Source organism: Lissotriton vulgaris, chromosome 1_1 (assembly GCF_964263255.1).
Source record: "Lissotriton vulgaris chromosome 1_1, aLisVul1.2, whole genome shotgun sequence".
Taxonomy (NCBI): domain Eukaryota; kingdom Metazoa; phylum Chordata; class Amphibia; order Caudata; family Salamandridae; genus Lissotriton; species Lissotriton vulgaris.
The window spans coordinates 59,335,453-59,354,683 of NC_141685.1; the positions used below are offsets into that span (position 1 = coordinate 59,335,453).

The following is a 19,231-nucleotide window of genomic DNA, read 5'->3' on the forward strand; positions in this document are numbered from 1 at the left end:
TGAAAAACAGATCATTCTCATGTGAAGGAAAAGCAAGCAGTTTGTCTTTATAAAAACAGAGACATGTAGTGTCATGTGCAAAAGCAGCAAAATGGCGTTTGAGCAACTAACTCACTTATACTAATATAGCAATGTGTGCAGGCAGAATCGTATTCATCCCTACACTTTTACAGTTAGCATGAACAGGAACTCTTGGATGTTTTCCTTTGTAAATCTTCATCGCTAAATAAAAACCACCAGTGTTTCTTTTCTTTTATTCCACATTGTGCTAGTCTCCCAGTGGATTTCCTGTTATATCACATTGTTTTTTCTATGTGTACCGAAGTGAACAATCACTGGGAACAGACACTTTTATTATTCTACAAATCTTTGGTTTTCTTCATTTCTTCTAGTCGAGTCTTCATTCATCTGGTATTTGAATATCCCACATAATTATATATTTGTTCCTGGAATTCCTTCATGTCACAATAACTGCACTGTTCTGCTCCTGTCTATGTCCTCAGATGAGTCAATATTATTGTTAATGTTCTTCATTTCTTTCTGAATTCATTGCATCTCTAGGATTATTTCTAAGTGAGTTAAATGAAGGTGTGTGTTCGCTGAGGCTATGTAGGATCAGAAATTGACAAAAGCTCGTCACACTTTTAGTGCAATTGTAAGGTTTACCCCAGGTGTGTTCGCAATTGACAAAATTACTTCTGACATTCATTGCAATGCCCATTTTTACTCTGTGTGTGTTAGTTGATGTATCTGTAGGTTTAATAACTGACAGAAGATATTCACACATTCACTGCACCTGAAAGGTTTTTTCTCTGTGTGCATTAACTGATGAATCCTTAATGCGGAAGATTTCCTAAAGGTACTTCTACACTCACTACAGTTGTACGGTATTTACAGAGTGAGTGCAAGCTGATGTCTATATAGGCTTGATAATTGACTACATTTCTTCACACATTCACTGCACTTGAAGGCTTTTCTTCTGCGTGTGTTCGCTGATGCCTGTTTAGAATTGATAATGGACTACAGCTTTTCAAGCATTCATGGCATTTAAAAGATTTTTTTGCTCTTTGAGAGCTCGCTGATGATTTCTTAATGCTGAAAAGTAAGTAAAACTACTGCCACATTCATTGCAATGGTAGGGTTTTTCCCCTGTGTGTGTTCTCTGATGTGTGTGGAGGTTTGATTGTAAACTAAAACTACTTCCACATTCACTGCAATTGTATGGTTTTTCCCCAGTGTGTGTTCGCTGATGTCTCCGGAGGTCTGTTAACTGACTGAAGCTCTTTACACATTCACTGCACTGGTATGGTTTTTCCCCTGTGTGTGTTCGCTGATGTATTTGGAGATGTGCTAACAGACTGAAGCTCTTCACACATTCACTGCAATGGTATGGTTTTTCCCCTGTGTGTGTTCTCTGATGTGTGTGGAGGTTTGATTGTACCCTAAAACTACTTCCACATTCACTGCACTGGTATGGTTTTTCCCCTGTGTGTATTCTCTGATGTCTGTGGAGGTTTGAAATGTGATTGAAGCTCTTTACACATTCCTTGCAATGGTATGGTTTTTCCCCTGTGTGTGTTCGCTGATGTGTTTTGAGTTCTGCTAAGGTACTGAAACTCTTGGCACATTCACTGCAATGGTATGGTTTCCCCCCTGTGTGTATTCTCTGATGTCTGTGGAGGTTTGCAATGTGATTGAAGCTCTTTACACATTCCTTGCAATGGTATGGTTTTTCCCCTGTTTGTATTCGCTGATGCTCTTTTATGGTTTCTATTTGGCTAAATCTCTTGACATATTCAGTGGAATTGCACGATTTTTTTCCTGACCGTGTTTCCTGAAGGGTCAGCATAGTTAATAAACTACTTGCGTTATTTTCACATTCCCTGTATGCGTGTTATATTTTGGACGCTTGATTTCTGATTTAACAATAAAATACAAGACTCACTAAATACCTGCCACATTCATAATATCAGTAAGGCTTCCTTGTGGGTGATTGCATCTTTAGAGTGGATAATGGCTTCGCCTGCTTGCGGGTAAAGCTTAATCTTCCTTCCGGTAGGTGCAAATTGGGACAATACTCTGTACTTCAGAGAGCAGAACTCCCCTTTCCTTCAGCCTTTAGTTGTTAGGCTCCACTTCATTGTGCTTTTCCCTCGTGCCTGCGGTTTGGCTAGAAAGAGTTTGCAATACACCTAGAACACTGAATGGTGGTCTGTTGCCAGTTTAGATAGCGAAGCACTGCTCTAGCCATATCATGATGATGAAGCGACTGGTAATGTGTACAGCTACTCCAAAGAGTGTCCCGGGGCAAAGCACAGGTCAGAAAAGAAAGTAAATCCGGTTGTTTCAAACATGGACAAAAAGCCAAGTTTTCAACCTTTTTTAAACATTATCATGTTGCTAACAGCTCAAAGCTGAAGAGGGAGTTTGTTCCAAGCTATGGATCCCAAATAGACACGAGACCTTCCTCCAACTCTCATACCGGCCTCATGATCAAAGCTGGTGTTGGACGCTTGTTTATACAGCAGGTGGTTTGTCAGTTGTGTTGCCTCAATTTTGTTGAGGTAATTTCTTCGTCTTGGGGTGTCGAGGTGCAGAGCTCAGACTCGGACACTCACTGAATTGCCTTTGACTGCTTCTTCCTGGATCTGTCCTCTGCCTCTGATTTCACTGATGTTTTTGGAGCTCCTTATTTTTGATAATTTTTGGAGGTTTGATGTGTTATCTTCATTATTCATAATCAATCCGTGCATTTAAGGCTTATTTTCTGTTGGATGTAAAGAAATGCAATATTACTAAATGCAAACGTAAAGAATGTGAATACACAATATTTAACCAGCTGTAGAAGACATCTCTTCTCTACCATATTTGAAATTTAGTAAGGAACATTTGACCATACATGGATATTTCATTAAAACTGTGGTTGAACATGTCACATTGTATTTACTTCTGAAAAGGCAGTGATTTACCATTATTCACCGAGTAACTTACTAAAGAAAGGGCAGTCACAGAGCACTCGTGCTACAGGTACAGTTTTAGGTAGATGTACATGGACAAGATTTCAATTAAACAGAACAGATTGTGGAAAAAGAGAGGAATCAGGAAGCGCTGCCGTTAATTCAGTTTCAGGAAGTATCTACCAAAGGTGGCTCTTTAGGAAGTGTATAACAAAGGTAACTCTGCAGGAAATATTTAACCAAGGTAACTCTTCAGGAAGTATATAACAAAGGTAACTCTTTAGGAAGTGTATAACAAAGGTAACTCTTCAGGAAGTATACATGACAAAGTTAGCTCTTTAGGAAGTATATATGACAAAGGTAACTCCAGACACCTTTTTCCACAATGCTTTCCTGTTCATACTGGATCAGCTCAAATGTCAACTCCCGCCTTTACCTGGCAGCTTATTAAGTGTCTTTCTATAAGTGCGACGGTCCTCATGATCGCCGTACTCGCGGTTGCGGTCCAACTGCCACCATCCAGGCAGACTGTCCGCTGTATTATGAGTGTGGTGGTGGGACTGCCCCCCCGCCAGGATCAAGGATCCTGCTGTGGAGGCGGTCTGCAAACACCCCGAATATGTTGGCAGTGCGGATACCGACATCGCCGATCATATTACGGTCTGCATATCCGCCGTCCTTTTCCCTGGCGGGGACCCCGCCATGAAAAGGATCAAGGACATGCAGGTAAGGGGGCCCTCACAGGGCCCCGGACGATTCTGCTCCTGGGGTTGCATGGGGGGGGCACATGTTGTGCCACCCCATGGAATTGCGCCCTTGTTCCTGCACAGTGTGCCATGCATGACATGGTGCAGGAACGTGCTGCAGGCACTCTTAAGGTGGTGGTATGCTGTTTAGGCTCTCCAATGAGCCTAATACAGCCCCTGCAAGATCGCTGCTGCACCGCCCACCCACCCTGGATTTAGGTCATAATCCGGCGGCGGGCTCTCAATGGGCTTGGCAGTCTGCCTGGTACCGCCGCTGTGGTAGTCCCATTGGAAGACCGCCACACTCGTAATAAGGCCCTAAGTCACCTTCAACACATTTACAGCCCTCCTGGCTCAAGCATTTCTGGATCCTAGTAACCTAGAAGACTGGAGCATTATCCTGAGTTGAGGTGGATTTTCTATCAGCGTAATATATATCCATCTCCCTTAAACTAGTGCCTGATTCTGAACTGAATGACAACTTACAAAAGTGAGGTGCAGATTTATGAGTTCTGGCGCATCTCTGCAAATCAGCAGGGATGCGCCAGATCTGATGCGTCACGCAATTCCCTCCTTGCTGCACCACAGATGCGCCGCATTTAGAATGCGGCGCACCATGGTGCAAGGAAGGGCAGATGTGTGACGCATCTTGTGGTGTACGGGCGGCTCATTGCTGGAGTAGCGTCGCAAGTGCGACGCAACTCCTGCAATGTACAGAGGCCACCCATACATAACGTGGTGCGTCACTCCTTACGCCTGCTTCAAGCAAGCGTAAGGATTTGACGCAGCAGCCTCGTAAAACTGACTCAGTGAAATCTTGTAGATTTCACTGCGTCAGTTTTACGGGGCTTTCCTACGAGGGAACGCCCACCCTGCGACAGAACGCCCACATGAAACCTGATGCAGGTTCCATGTGTCGCAGGGCTTTACAACGTGACGCATCTGCCTAGATGCGTCACGTTGTAAATAGGTCGCAGGGATGCACCACGTTTCTGTGCCGTTGCGTGACGCAACGGCGGCGTAAACGTGGCGCAAGTCTGACATAAATCTGCCCCTAAGACTTTAGTTCTTCCTAAACTAGTTAAAGTTAAGATCATGTTGTATTTCAATCAGCAGCTCCTTCCAGGGTTTTTTGTAAAACAGAATGAGGGGTTATTATAATGGGCCCGACTTTATGTTGCGCACACAGATTTGGCAAACAAACATTAAATCATGTAATTTATTATTCAACGATATCAGTCATTTAATCCTTATAGAGAATCCATCACAACCAATAATTTAACTGAAATATCAAGCATCAAACAGATGTGTGCATATTAATAATTGTTTTTGTTTTTCAACATTTACAAGATATTTGACTTATTGTTGTCTGTCTGAAGGCCAGGATGCTACTTTGTGACTCAACAGGGCTTTGGTAGAGCGGGAGGAGGTGTCTGATGTCCACAGGTGAAGTCTCATTTCTCCATTCCCATATTTCTTTTATCCAGGTTTACCTCATTCCATGTCCTTTAGCTCCCTAATCCCCTCGGTCTGTGTACTCACTCGACAGGGTTCATTGTTAGCTGTGGCAGGGTACACACTTGAAGCATGCACACAGCAGATGTATGATAATGGCCTGATAGTGAAGAGGCCATGGTTGGCAGTACGGAGCTCACAAGCTTCATTTCAGAAGCTCACCTGGGAGGTCCTAACTGAGGAGGTGAACACTTTTTTTGGGCTGTCTGTGTCCAGTTTATCAATGCTCAGGGTTTAGTTTCAAGTCAAGAGATAGTGTAGGATTAGAATAATTGTAATGTCATACAATCCAACAAATGCCTTTACCACGTATGCCTTTACCACGAAACACCTTTACCACGCAAGTCTTTACCATGCATATGCCTTGACCACGTAACACCTTTACCACGCAAGTCTTTACCATGCATATGCCTTAACCACGCATAATGATTTACAACAATGGCCCTGCGATAAGCCACCTCAAAACGACTTCATTCAAAGGACGATCAGCCGCACTCTCACTCTGTGTCCAACGAAGACGACACACCATTGTCCAAGCACTCACTACTGTTTTATTAATTCTATAATGCAGCAACACTCAACACACAATGCCTACGCGTTTCGACTCACGCCTTCAACCGAGCAACCCAGTGTGCAACAACCACAGTGTTTTTAAAACAAACATCACTAAACATTTAAGGTCTCCAACACGGCTGTCCTCTAATCATCTATAAACAGGTTGCAACACTTGGAATGAGTGTCGTCTCTCTGAGCAAAACCAATTTGATGTGTGAATGTCTTGAAGAATATATTCAAACTTCAAAAAATCATGATTTCCATCGTAATTTATTCCATGTTTCTTCACAGGAAATTGTATGTATCATGTAGCTGATTGCTAGTTTAACATCCTTAAATTTCCCAAGATTTTCAAAAAGACCATTGAGAGTTCACCCAATGCATTTCAGACTTTTAAAGTCCTTCGTCAGGGGTAGTCTGAAAATAATGTAGAAAAAATATATGTAGGATCTTTTCAAGTGTCACATTGCACAAACATTTACAGAATAAAATAAATCACATGCTGCAAAATCATTACTGATTCAACCATAATTGTATCAAAAACCATAAGTAAAATTACAAAAAACGAGTAGCATAAAACCAAAATATCAAGCACTATGAAGAGGAAGATAAGTTGATAGTCCCTAGAAATCCTGATCAGAAATAAACCATGAATGTATCACGTTTACCCGAGGTGTAAGAAACGAATATTAGAAAGTGCAAGTAGCTCGAGGTTGGAATGAAAAATGAAAACATGATAGGCAGTGTACGAAAATCGTAATTACCAAGTGAGATAATGTGTCAAAGTAAAGTGTGCCGAAAATAGTAACAAGTTAAAGAAAGAGCGTGAGCCCAGATAAATCAAGCCGGATATACCGTGTGGAGAAGTGCGGTCGGTTAAAAGAATGTGCTAGCGGCGAGTGGACCAAACTTACTTGAAGGTTCAGAAACGAACAGCGTGTCAACGCCGTTCAGCTATCTTTGCACCAAAGCGTGTGTTTGTGAAAAAGAAATAGTGAAGGGGGAAAGTGAACTAGTAATGTAAACATAGAAAGAGGACACATATGGTGGTGGCCATCTTGTAACGGTGTATTTGGAAGATGAAAGGCAAATAGTGAAACTGAATGGATTAATACTGCCCAGTAATGTACCAGTAAATGAAAAAAGTAGATAAAATGTAGACAGTATGTAAGAAACAGATATCAAGAAATACAGATAATTCATGACTTCATAGGTAACACAAAAATTCCATCCGATCATTTAAACCCAAAGGTTTTGACGATTGCAGAAATTTTATCCAGTAATTTTCCCTTTGCAAGATAAAGTTAGTATTGTCTCTGTCATCGCGCTTAGGCACCACTTCAACAGCAGCAAATCGTAATTGACTGATGTTGTGTCTAAGTTCTTTAAAGGGAGCTGCTACAGAAGATTGAAGGTTTTGAGTCCTGATGTTGCTTTTGTGTTCATTAATACGTGTCTTTAACTTGCAAGAAGTTTTCCCTGTGTAGATCAATCCACAAGGACATTTGATGATGTACACCAGATTTTCGGTATCACATGTGGCATTGAGTTTCAGCTTGATGTCGGTGCCTTTCATGGGGTGTTTCAAGATTGACCCTCTGATAAGGTTGTTACAATTTTGACAGTTAAAACAAGGTTGATTGCCTTTGTAGATGGTGGAGGTTACTTGTTTCGGTTTGGTGATAATTTCTTTTAGGTTGTGACCTCTTTTGTAGGCAAATAATGGTGGACCTTGAAAAATGTGCTTGAAATCAGGTTCAGTACCTAGGATTGACCAATGTTTGAGTATAGATGTCTTATATGATCTCGGATTGACTGAATATTTTGATACGACCACAGGTCTTTTGCTGGTGTCTCTGTTTTTAAAGGTCAATGCCTCCTGTTGACTCAATTTATCACAACGTTCTTTGGCATTTTTAAGAATGGTTTGCGGATAACCTCTTTGTTCAAACCGTCTGATCATAGTGGTTGCCTGTTCTTCAAACTTGGTAGTTTCAGATACTATTCGTTTGCTGTGGTAGGTGGTATTTCAAAGCCGTCTGGTGAAAAGATTTGTAATGCAGAGTGTTATTCTTATCAGTGGATTTTCTGTGTAGGTCAGTTTCCAGATGATAGTTTCTTGGTTGACCTCATGGGTGAATTGAATGCGATCATTAATATGATTCAGTTGTAGTAGTGCATTGTTCAAAGATTCATGGTCTCCTTGCCACAAGACAAAGATGTCATAAATGTACCTTAGGAAAATCCTGGCATGTGTCTTCCAAGATTTGAGGTTCAGTATATTGTTTTCTTCAAAATATTTCATGAAGGCATTGGCGTAGACCGGCGCGGCACAGTTGCCCATAGAAGTACCGGACAACTGTACAAAGTGCTGGCCCTCCCATTGGAAATAGCTTTGCTCTAATCATCTATTACACGTTTTGTGATATACTTCTCCAATTCCCCTTGTAATTCCTCATTTCGCCCACATTTTCACACAGAAATGTTGGCAGTTTTCAGTGTTTAAGTATATATATGCTCTGTATTTCCAGATATCATATTTACGTGGGGAAGATAACTGCTTTTACCGGCCCCATCCGCACTAAAGAGATTATACGTAATAAGGGTTACACGCTGGCTGACCTCCAGACTGCCCTGCGGCTTGTCTTTATGGCTGCTCCTCCTTCAAGTCTCTGTGGTTCACAAGTAACCTTCCCCAACGGGCAGGGCTCTTAGCGCCTTAATATCTCGGTGGTATGGTGTACTTGCTTGCAGCACATACAGGAGATCACCATATCTAATTAAGTTGGCCAAACTTTATGACAAGGCCTAGAACACAAGCAAAGGTAATGCGCTGGGCAGCTTCCCCTACTAAGCTGTGTTCACATTCAGTCCTGTTAAGCAGTGCCATGCTCCCCAATGGAACTTCCTGCCACTGACGGGCTGATAATCATTTCCAACTCTAAAGCTGATGTATTTCACGTATAGAACAATATCCAACGAGTCTTTACTCTTTCATACAGCATCCCTCTCGCAAATAACATTTGTTCTCCAGCAAAGCTAGGTGACAGCAGTAGCCAGTGTGTCAGGGGCTCTAGTCCAAGAAAGAAATTCCCTCTTTGACCCATGTTAAACTGTGAAATACAGCAATAATTAGGAGTTCAGTGGGCCCTGGTGCCACTGCACCTGCTGCGCAAATGGAAGCTACGCCTCTAGTTTGGAAGTAGGAATGGAGGAAAAACAATCCGTGTTTGGGATAAATGTGATTGTGAATACATAGAAAATTGCGGGTGTGCTAATGTCATTTAATGTGTTTTTTAATTTGTAAGGCAGGCTTGGGGAATACCTAATTAAAAGAGGCTTTCTATCTTCTACGGCAGAAAAGGGTGTACCTACAAAGAAATACACATACAAAGGTTTGCACAGGTCCACAAACACACACACAAAATATGAACACACAGATAAGAGTGGGCGTAGTTGGCGGAGTACCACTACACCGAATTCTGTGGAATTGATAAAAAACTCAGTGAATTCTGCTCCGCAACTCCATTCTGTCTCACCACAATTAAGAAAACAGAATCCTCACATACCCTTGGGAAAACGACTAGTAACATTATTACATGCTAAAATGTATATAATCATCTCACAAAAGTGAAAATGAAAATACAGCAAGCAGTGAGAGAAGTGATGATTTTGGGGTCCTTCCTAACCTAGGGAGAGGACCAAGCAGAATCCTTGAACACAAACAGCACACGATGCTGAAATGATATGGTGGTGGTCCCATCCTCCTAGGACCACCCCAAGCACAGGTATGGGCAAAAATACAATCCCAACCAAAAGGCCCTGCAAAGCATTATGGGACAAAATTCTAAAGTGCAGTGAATATTATAGTATCCAATATCAAAACCCTCCTCAGGGGGCAGGCTCTAAGGCTCAGCTGAGAGCTAATACAATAATATTCACTAAACTCTAGAATCTTGCCCCATAATGCCCCGCGTTCAGCAAGCAAGAGCATTTTTTTCTGCTCTTGCTTGCTAGAAGTGGAACACAGTTTGCTGTGGCTTGGCCGGAGCGCTATAGCTCCCGCCAAGCCACAACAAACAGATATGTTCCAGGGGTGGGCACCCCGGGAAATAGCAGGAGTCTGGCCTGGGGTGCCCAGGGCCATTATTGGCTGCAAGTTCTTCATATTTTCCCCAGGGCTGCAGAGGGGCCATATGTCCCCTGCAATACATTTAACAAAAAAAGAGGTGGCAGTCCCTGGGGTTGCAGGGGGGTCTGTGTGGGCCCCACACATCAATTAAAATTAGAGCCCTTGAGAGGTGGTCCCTGGGTCTCCGGGAAGACCACGCTGGCCCCCCCATCCAAATTGGCAAAAGGCCCAGGGAGGTGGCAGGGGTTCTGTGTGGCCCCCGCATTATTTAAAATTAAAGCCCTGAGAGGGTGGCAGCCCCCAGGGTGGAGGAAGGGTGGTCCGCACGACTCCCGCTTTGTGTAAAGAGAAAGCCCCAGGGAGGTGGCGGACACCGGGGCAGGTGGGGAGTCAAGGAGCCTCCAGGGAGGTAATGGTTCCTGGGCAGTGGGGGAGGCTGTACAGGGCTCGACAAATCCATTCGCCCGCTTGTATTTGCGAGGGAGAATTGATTAGGACAAACTATTTTTAGGTCCTACTCGCCTTTTCTGACGAGTAGGAAGACAAACTAACGTTTGTGCTCTGTCTTTGAAAACGGAGCAAAAGTGACAAGATAACAAGATTTAAAGGCATTTTTATTGCTCACAAAGGGAATGAGCAATAAAGATGCCTTTAAATCTTGTTACCTTGTCACTTTTGCTCTGTTTTCAGAGACAGAGGTCAAGAGGGTTACAGTTAGGTCGATGGGATTTTCCAAGGTACTAGACCTGCAGGACTAGTACAATTTTTCGGATTTTTCCTACCCTGCTGTGCGAGCCTCCCCAACTTTCATTTTTAAAGAAGCCCCGGGTAGGTGATGGCCCCTGGGGCAATATTCAGCTTCATGGGGTGTCCTGCTCCCAGGACACCCCCGCACCTCATGGCCACCAGCTGCTGCGTGTGCCCCCCTGCTCGACTCAGCCTCGCTGAGCCTGCCGCCTCTGCGTGTGCCCCCCTGCTTGACTCAGCCTCGCTGAGCCTGCCGCCTCTTCTCTGCTGACTGCCGCGCTATTTGTATTTCTTTTTTCTCGCCACTGTTGCCACTTTACTGTAATTCTCTCCCCCTGAGCCTGTGTTGTCCTTTTGGGTATTCCTTGCATTAGTTTGTGTCCCCGTGTTCCCCTGAGCCCCCCGCCCCGCTCCCTGCTTCCCGCCGCCGTGCCAGCGGCCACGCCCCCTTTCCTTTGTCTACCCTCCCCGCTTCCCAGCTCCTCCCTTCCTGACACTTGGCCATATATGGCGACCGTGCAGTGCGGGTGAGTGTGACCTGCTCCCAGGACACCCCCGCACCGCACGGCCACCAGCTGCTGCGTGTGCCCCCCTGCTCGACTCAGCCTCGCTGAGCCTGCCGCCTCTGCGTGTGCCCCCCTGCTCGACTCAGCCTCGCTGAGCCTGCTGCCTCTTCTCTGCTGACTGCCGCGCTATTTGTATTTCTTTTTTCGCGCCACTGTTGCCAATTTACTGTAATTCTCTCCCCCTGAGCCTGTGTTGTCCTTTTGGGTACTCCTTGCATTAGTTTGTGTCCCCGTGTTCCCCTGTGGCCCCCCGCCCCGCTCCCCGCTTCCCGCCGCCGTGCCAGCGGCCATGCCCCCTTTCCTTTGTCTACCCTCCCCGCTCCTCCCTCCCTGACACTTCGCCATATATGGCGACCGTGCAGACGCGCAGCGTACACGCGCAGCGGGCGCACCAATTGTGTGCCGAAGGCGCGCCAAAGGTAAGCCTGTCTGCGCCCGTCCGCGCCTGGACCGCGCCCAGCGCCGGAACCCCTGGCCCCCGCGGACCCCAGCACACCCGCCAGACGTACGACGCCGCCACCCTCATCGCACTCAACACCGGCCGAGTCCCGGGATGCTACCAAGCCACCCCGAGACGCACCCATGGACCCTTCAGCTGCCACTACTGCAAGTTCACCTGCATCCGGACCTGCAAGGCTCCCGCCCCCTCCAAGCCGAACACCAGCAGCAGCCAACTGAAGTGCATCCTGCTCAACACCCGCTCCGTCCACAGACACGCCGTCCAACTCTGGGACCTCCTCGACACCACATCCCCAGACGTCGAATTCCTCACGGAAACCTGGATGAACGCCTCCTCAGCGCCCGACGTCGCCATCGCCATCCCGGACGGACACAAGATCACCCGGAGGGACCGCGTCAAACAGATTGGAGGAGGCATCGCCATCGTCCACAAGAACACCATCCGCGTCACGACCAACACCGACAACACCATCACAGCCGCCGAACACCTGCACTTCCAGATCCACACCGACCCCAATACCACCCTCAGAGGCACCCTCATCTACAGACCCCCGGGACCACGCACACAATTCAGCGAAGACATCGCCGACTTCATCAGCTCGCACGCCCTCCCCTCCGCTAACTACATCCTCCTCGGGGACCTCAACTTCCACCTGGAGGACAACAACGACCGCAACACCACCTCTCTGCTCGACAACCTCGCCAACCTGGGACTCAAGCAGCTGGTGACCACCCCCACCCACCTCGCCGGACACACACTCGACGCCGTCTTCTCATCCAGCAAAGACATCGCCTTCAGCCACGTCACTGGGCTCCACTGGACGGACCACAGCTGCGTCCACTTCAGCTTCAGAAGAGCCACGATCCACCACCGCCAGCAACAGGTTGCACGAAGAAGCTGGAACAAGATCACTGCCGACCAGCTCGCCGCATCCCTGAGCCAGCACCCTCCCGCCAGCTCTGCGAACCCCAGCCAGGCAGCCGAGAACCTCTCGAAGTGGATCAGCAGCTGCGCAGACGACCTCGCCCCCCTGAGGACCCCGCCCAGCAGACTCGGCAGCAAGAAGGCCCCATGGTTCACCGACGAACTCAAGAGGTCCAAGAAGAACTGCCGAGTCCTCGAGAAAGCATGGAGAAGAGACCCTACACCAGACAACATGACCAAGCTCGCCACCCGAAAGCACCATCAACTGATCCGCGCCACCAAGAAAACAGCATTCAAGGAGCGGCTGGACAACAACGGACACAACAGCAAGGAACTCTTCATCATCGTGAAAGAGCTCTCCAACCCCAACGCCGGAAACAACGACGTCACCCCATCGCAAGACCTCTGCAACTCCCTCGCCTCCTACTTCCACAACAAGATCACGGACATACACAACAGCTTCAGCTCACAACCAACGCTCCTCACATCTGCACCATCGCCCCCCACCACCACCCTCAACGCCTGGACCCCTATCAGCACCGAAGACACCATCCGCATGATGAACTCGATCCACTCCGGATTTCCGACCGACCCCTGCCCTCACCACGTCTTCAACAAAGCCGACGCCGTCATCGCACCCCACCTGCGGGACATCATCAACACCTCCTTCAACACCGCCACCTTCCCCGAGAGCTGGAAGCACGCCGAACTCAGCGCTCTACTAAAGAAACCTACGGCAGACCCCACCGACCTCAAGAATTACCGCCCCATCTCGCTCCTCCCGTTTCCAGCCAAAGTCATTGAGAAGACAGTCAACAAGCAGCTGGCCGCCTTCCTCGAGACGAACGGATCCCTCGACCCTTCACAGTCGGGCTTCAGGGCCAACCACAGCACCGAGACCGCCCTCATCGCCGCCACCGATGACATCCGAGCCCTGCTTGACAAAGGAGAAACAGCGGCCCTCATCCTCCTAGACCTCTCCGCAGCATTCGACACTGTCTGCCACCGCACTCTAGTGCAGCGCCTCAGCAACATCGGTATCCAGGAGAAGGCACTGGAGTGGACCATCTCCTTCCTCGCTGGAAGGACACAGAGAGTCCGCCTACCACGTTCAGATCAGAAGCCACCGAAGTCATCTGCGGCGTCCCTCAGGGCTCCTCGCTCAGCCCCACCCTCTTCAATGTCTACATGAGCCCCCTTGCGGCCATCGCACGCCAACACCACCTCAACATCATCTCCTACGCCGACGACACACAGCTGATCCTCTCCCTTACCAACGACCCCGCCACCGCCAGAGCCAACCTGCACGAAGGGATGAAAGACGTAGCCGAGTGGATGATGACCAGCCGCCTGAAACTGAACTCAGACAAGACGGAAGTCCTCATCCTGGGCCCCTCACCCTCCGCCTGGGACGACTCCTGGTGGCCCCCCGCCCTGGGCACCGCACGCAAACCGACAGACCACGCACGCAACCTGGGCTTCATCCTGGACTCCTCCCTCTCCATGACCAGACAAGTCAACGCCGTCTCCTCATCCTCTTCCTTATCCCCCAGGATAAGGAAGGCTAGATTAGGCGGACGATCCTTTGCGCTACAAGCAGCTCAACAATGGAATAAACTTCCCCTTGTTTTGAGACTGGAGAACAGTGAAACACGGTTTAGGGCCTTGCTTAAAACACATCTATACACGGCGTAGAGCATAGGACCTCATGTCATGCTGCTTCACTGATAGCTTTAGCGCAGGGACACGCCGCGATGGCGTTACTGAGCGCTCAACAAGCTCTTTATTATTATTATTATTATCTTGTTTCAACATCCTGCGCATGCTACGCAAGATCTTCAGGTGGATCCCCACCGAGAGCAGGAAGACGGTCACCCAGGCCCTCGTCACCAGCCGTCTGGACTACGGCAACGCCCTCTACGCCGGAACAACCGCCAAGCTCCAGAAGAGACTCCAGCGAATCCAGAACGCATCGGCGAGACTCATCCTCGACATCCCCAGACACGGCCACAGCTCCAGACACCTGAGAGACCTGCACTGGCTCCCGGTCAACAAAAGAATCACCTTCCGTCTCCTCACCCACGCACACAAAGCCCTACACAACCAAGGCCCGGGCTACCTCAACAGCCGCCTCAACTTCTACGCTCCCACCCGCCATCTCCGATCGACCAGCCACGCCCTCGCCGCCGTCCCCCGCATCCAAAGAGCCACCAGAGGAGGAAGGTCCTTCTCCTACCTGGCCGCCAAGACCTGGAACGCCCTCCCGACCCGCCTCCGCCTGACCCAAGACCACCTCACCTTCAGGAAGCAGCTCAAGACCTGGCTGTTTGAGCAGTAGCAGACCCCCCCCCCCCATGCGCCTTGAGACCCTCCGGATGAGTAGTGCGCGATATAAATGTCTTGATTGATTGATTGATTGATGGAGGGGACCTGTGTGCCCCTCACTCTATTATTTTTAGAAATGCCCTCAGGACCTGGCCACCTGGGCCCAACACAGGAGACCACGCTTGGTTTAACAACAAAAAATTTAGCAGGGTCCACGGATCCTGCTGAAATAAAAAAAATTTAATGCTTTTTTGATCCTGTGAGGTCCTTGTGGGACTCCCTCAAAGAGACCCAGTGGGGTCAGGGTGTTTCTACCCGACACCATTTTCTTTTTTTAAATGTTTTTTTCTGTGACTTGATTCAAGCAGAGCCACAAGATGGCTTCCAACACTACCTGGTTTGAAGTGTTGGTAGCCAATCAGATCACAGCACGAGATTGGGAGGTGTTGGGGGTCCTCCGTGTCCCAAGGTATTTCTTTAAATAACTCTGCAACTACTGTACAGATTTAAAGAAATCACAAAAAGGCACTTCCCAGAATCAATATCCGTTTTCCTGCCAAATCTGGTGTCATTCTGATAAGCAGGTCAGGGCTGTAGCCATGTCTAAATTTCCTATGGAAATTAACACAGGGAAAAAGCGTTTTTGGGACCCCCTTCTAAGCCCCCGCTTGACAGATCACCCCGAAAAAAGATAGCAGATAAAATTAGTTGCAAACTACTTTTAAAAATTTCACAAGGATTCATCAAATGACACCAAAGTTATTGGCAAATCAAAAAACGCTCTTCCTATTTAAACTAAATCCTAACTAGAACTACCTATTGGCAACCGCCTGTAGGTGATATATACACACACATCTGATATATATACTTGGTATTTTGTTGTAAAGGCATGCGGGGAAAAGGCTTGCGTGGTAAATGGTGCATTGTAAATGCTATTTCCCTCTATGTCAAGTTTATCAAGAACTAGGGTTTAGTATCACATCAAGAGATAGCGCAGGATTAGACTAATTAAGACCCCAATTCGTCTCATAGCGTCATGGTACTCAATGGGACATGAACCTAAACTGAGTCAATGCCGTCTACGGAGTCCACTTCAATGGGCCTTTGCTACCAGTATCTTGAAAGCTCAGTAGCACTTACGCTTCTTTTAATGCTGAGGCAGTTTTGGTATTTGGTTCACCACAGAACGAAAGGCCTGACTAGTCCAGTTGAAACTTCGTCACCTTTGTACATTGACAGGGGTTCTTTTAAGAGCATAAAAATGTGGTGGACGCCCACATTCGATTTTGATGGCAATCCACCAAATGTTTACAAAGTCGGAGTTTGTTTCTGAAAAACACACTGGGAGTTTTTTCATGGGGAGTGTGGATCAATATTTTCTTTTCTGTTCATCGCTACCAAATTTTACCTGGAGTTGCCTAACAAAAACAAGCATTTGCAATGCAATAGGTTTTTGCATTTTCACGAGTTAGAGCTATGGGCATTGCAAATAGCAAAGTATTTTACCTAACTGGATTAAGCGGACCACAGGACTATGTGCTGCGACCAACCTGCTCTGCTTTACCTCCTGAGCCCACGGACACTGTTCGCCGGACCCGCTTCGCCGGTCCCGCATCACAAGGGCACTCAGCAGGGTCTGTGGCAGCGAAACAGGGCTGCGAGCGTGACGGCAGGGACTCCATCTACCAGGAGTCCCTGCGTGGCCAATAGCTGACACCTGGTTCGCTCTCCCTGTAAGCCACGCCCACAGCGCACCAGCTGACTGAAAATCAGCCCTTCCTTCCTGCCCTGGTGGGATTCTCCTTTATTTGCATCCTGGATTAAGCGGACCACAGGACTATGTGCTGCAACCACCCTGCTCTGCTTTGCCTCCTGAGCCCACGGACACTGTTCGCCGGACCCGCTTCGCGGGTCCCGCATCACAAGGGCACTCAGCGGGGTCTGTAGCAGCGAAACAGGGCTGCGAGCGTGACGGCAGGGACTCCATCTACCAGGAGTCCCTGTGTGGCCAATAGCTGACACCTGGCCCGCTCTCCCTGTAAGCCACGCCCACAGCGCACCGGCTGACTGAAAATCAGCCCTTCCTTCCTGCCCTGGTGGGATTCTCCTTTATTTGCATCCTGGATTAAGCGGACCACAGGACTTTGTGCTGCGACCAACCTGCTCTGCTTTGCCTCCTGAGCCCACAGACACTGTTCGCCGAACCCGCTTTGCGGGTCCCGCATCACAAGGGCACTCAGCGGGGTCTGTGGCAGCAAAACAGGGCTGCGAGCGTGACGGCAGGGACTCCATCTACCAGGAGTCCCTGCGTGGCCAATAGCTGACACCTGGCCCGCTCTCCCTCTAAGCCACGCCCACAGCGCACCGGCTGACTGAAAATCAGCCCTTCCTTCCTGCCCTGGTGGGATTCTCCTTTATTTGCATCCTGGATTAAGCGGACCACAGGACTTTGTGCTGCGACCAACCTGCTCTGCTTTGCCTCCTGAGCCCACGGACACTGTTCGCCGAACCCGCTTCGCGGGTCCTGCATCACAAGGGCACTCAGCGGGGTCTGTGGCAGCGAAACAGGGCTGCGAGCGTGACGGCAGGGACTCCATCTACCAGGAGTCCCTGCGTGGCCAATAGCTGACACCTGGCCCGCTCTCCCTGTAAGCCACGCCCACAGCGCACACGTACATAACCAGTCCAACACCCGCGCACGCCGGACGCGTGCGGAACAAAGCGCAGAGCGAAGCCCGGGCAAAGGGCGGGCCGTTTGAGGCCGTTAGAGACTGTTATAGACTGGGCTGGGCCACCCCCCTAAAAAGCTCGATCGCCTAAGCCGTAACTTATAATCTTTGATATTTTCGGCAGTTGTCCCATACCAACCCTGGGTTCTGCCTGTATTTCCACAAGCTCACCCTCTTCTTTGTAAGTGAGACAGTACTCACACGTCCATCATGTCTACACGTGGAAGTAGAAGTAAAACTGCCGCTAAGGACGGGCAAATCACCGGCCCTATCGAAAATTTTATCACCAGAGCGAATACTTTTATAGATCAAAGTATTTCCTTGATAGAACGTAGAGTGTCCCAAGATTTAGCAAAAGCCAAAAGGTCCTCTATGGGACATTTGGCGGATGCACGAACACCGGATCAACGTAGGGACCTTGGACTGAGTGAAGCCTGTGGCCAAAGGCATAGCCTTCCAACCACGGTTGATCTATCAGTCTCACAGCTTTCTGACTCACAACTCTCCCTGAACTTAGAAAAGACCCCAGATTTAGTGATCCATCCTACCCCAGAGGAAATAAGACAGTCAAGAGGGAGGAGGGAGGGTGCAATAAGAAAGAAAAAACCTACAGCCACAAACAATCGAAAAACAAAAAAACTAGATAAGGGCCCTAATAAGACAAGAGAGACCCAAACCCTTACCCCACCGAGACGAAATCAGGAAACTTGTAATGTGATTGTTCACCAAACACTACATGACACCCCGCCACCCACTACTGGGGAAGTCATAACTGACCTCTCATTAGGTAAGGATGCCGGTGGTAACTCTGACTGCAATGCCCAACTATTAACTAAAATTGGAGACCTTTTTAAACAACTATTCAAACCACTAGAAATGAGACAGGGACAAATAGAAAAGACATTGGCTGATTTGACAGCCTCTGTAAAAACTAAAACACATCAGGGGGTACAAAAGACAGGGGGAGGTAAACAGTTACCTACAACCACCACCGTACAAAATAAACAACCTATCCCCTCGGTAGCTAAACCAGCCCACCAGATTCTGACAAAAAAAAAGACATCAGAAAATACCCTAAGTAACACCCCGATTAACATTAACACCACAAACACAAATTTGGCACACAATAATATGGGCCCAAAAACACCAGCTACACAGTCTAACAGAGAGTGGGATAGAAGACCCCCCGATGGAAGATTTTCTGTTAATCTCCCACCGGAAGCCAGTCCTTTCATAGTGGTAATGACAGGCGTACCAGAATTGGTAGATCATACTAATGAAGCAACCTGTTCGCTAAAAAATAAGGTCCAACATTGGCTAAGCGCAAATCGCCCACCTCCTCCCTATTGCTCAACCAAGATCCTAATGGTAAGAAGAGCCCCCTGGGTAGGGCATGGTAAAAAAATGATACAGGGGGATTGTGTCCTTATCACCTTTGATGATCCTAGATTGGTTGATCACATTTGTTCCTGGGACCACCCGACCCCAACTGGCACTATAGGAACAAAGCGCCTTTCCTTCTTCTACCCCCCAAGACATCGTAATGGTTATCATTACGATGGACCCTGGCAAACA

At 48.0% G+C, this 19,231-nt stretch overlaps 1 protein-coding gene across 1 annotated transcript in view; it reads right to left on the reverse strand.

The window, feature by feature from the left end:
- Positions 1-264: 264 nt before the first annotated feature.
- LOC147737258 (uncharacterized) overlaps positions 265-19,231 on the reverse strand; it is a 49,829-nt gene continuing 30,862 nt past the window's right edge. Inside the window, exon 2 of the mRNA XM_086922011.1 lies at positions 265-2,767. Within this exon, the coding sequence (XP_086778137.1) occupies positions 1,031-1,849 (819 nt within the window). The 5' untranslated portion in view covers positions 1,850-2,767 and the 3' untranslated portion in view covers positions 265-1,030. The remainder of the gene's footprint in view (positions 2,768-19,231) is intronic.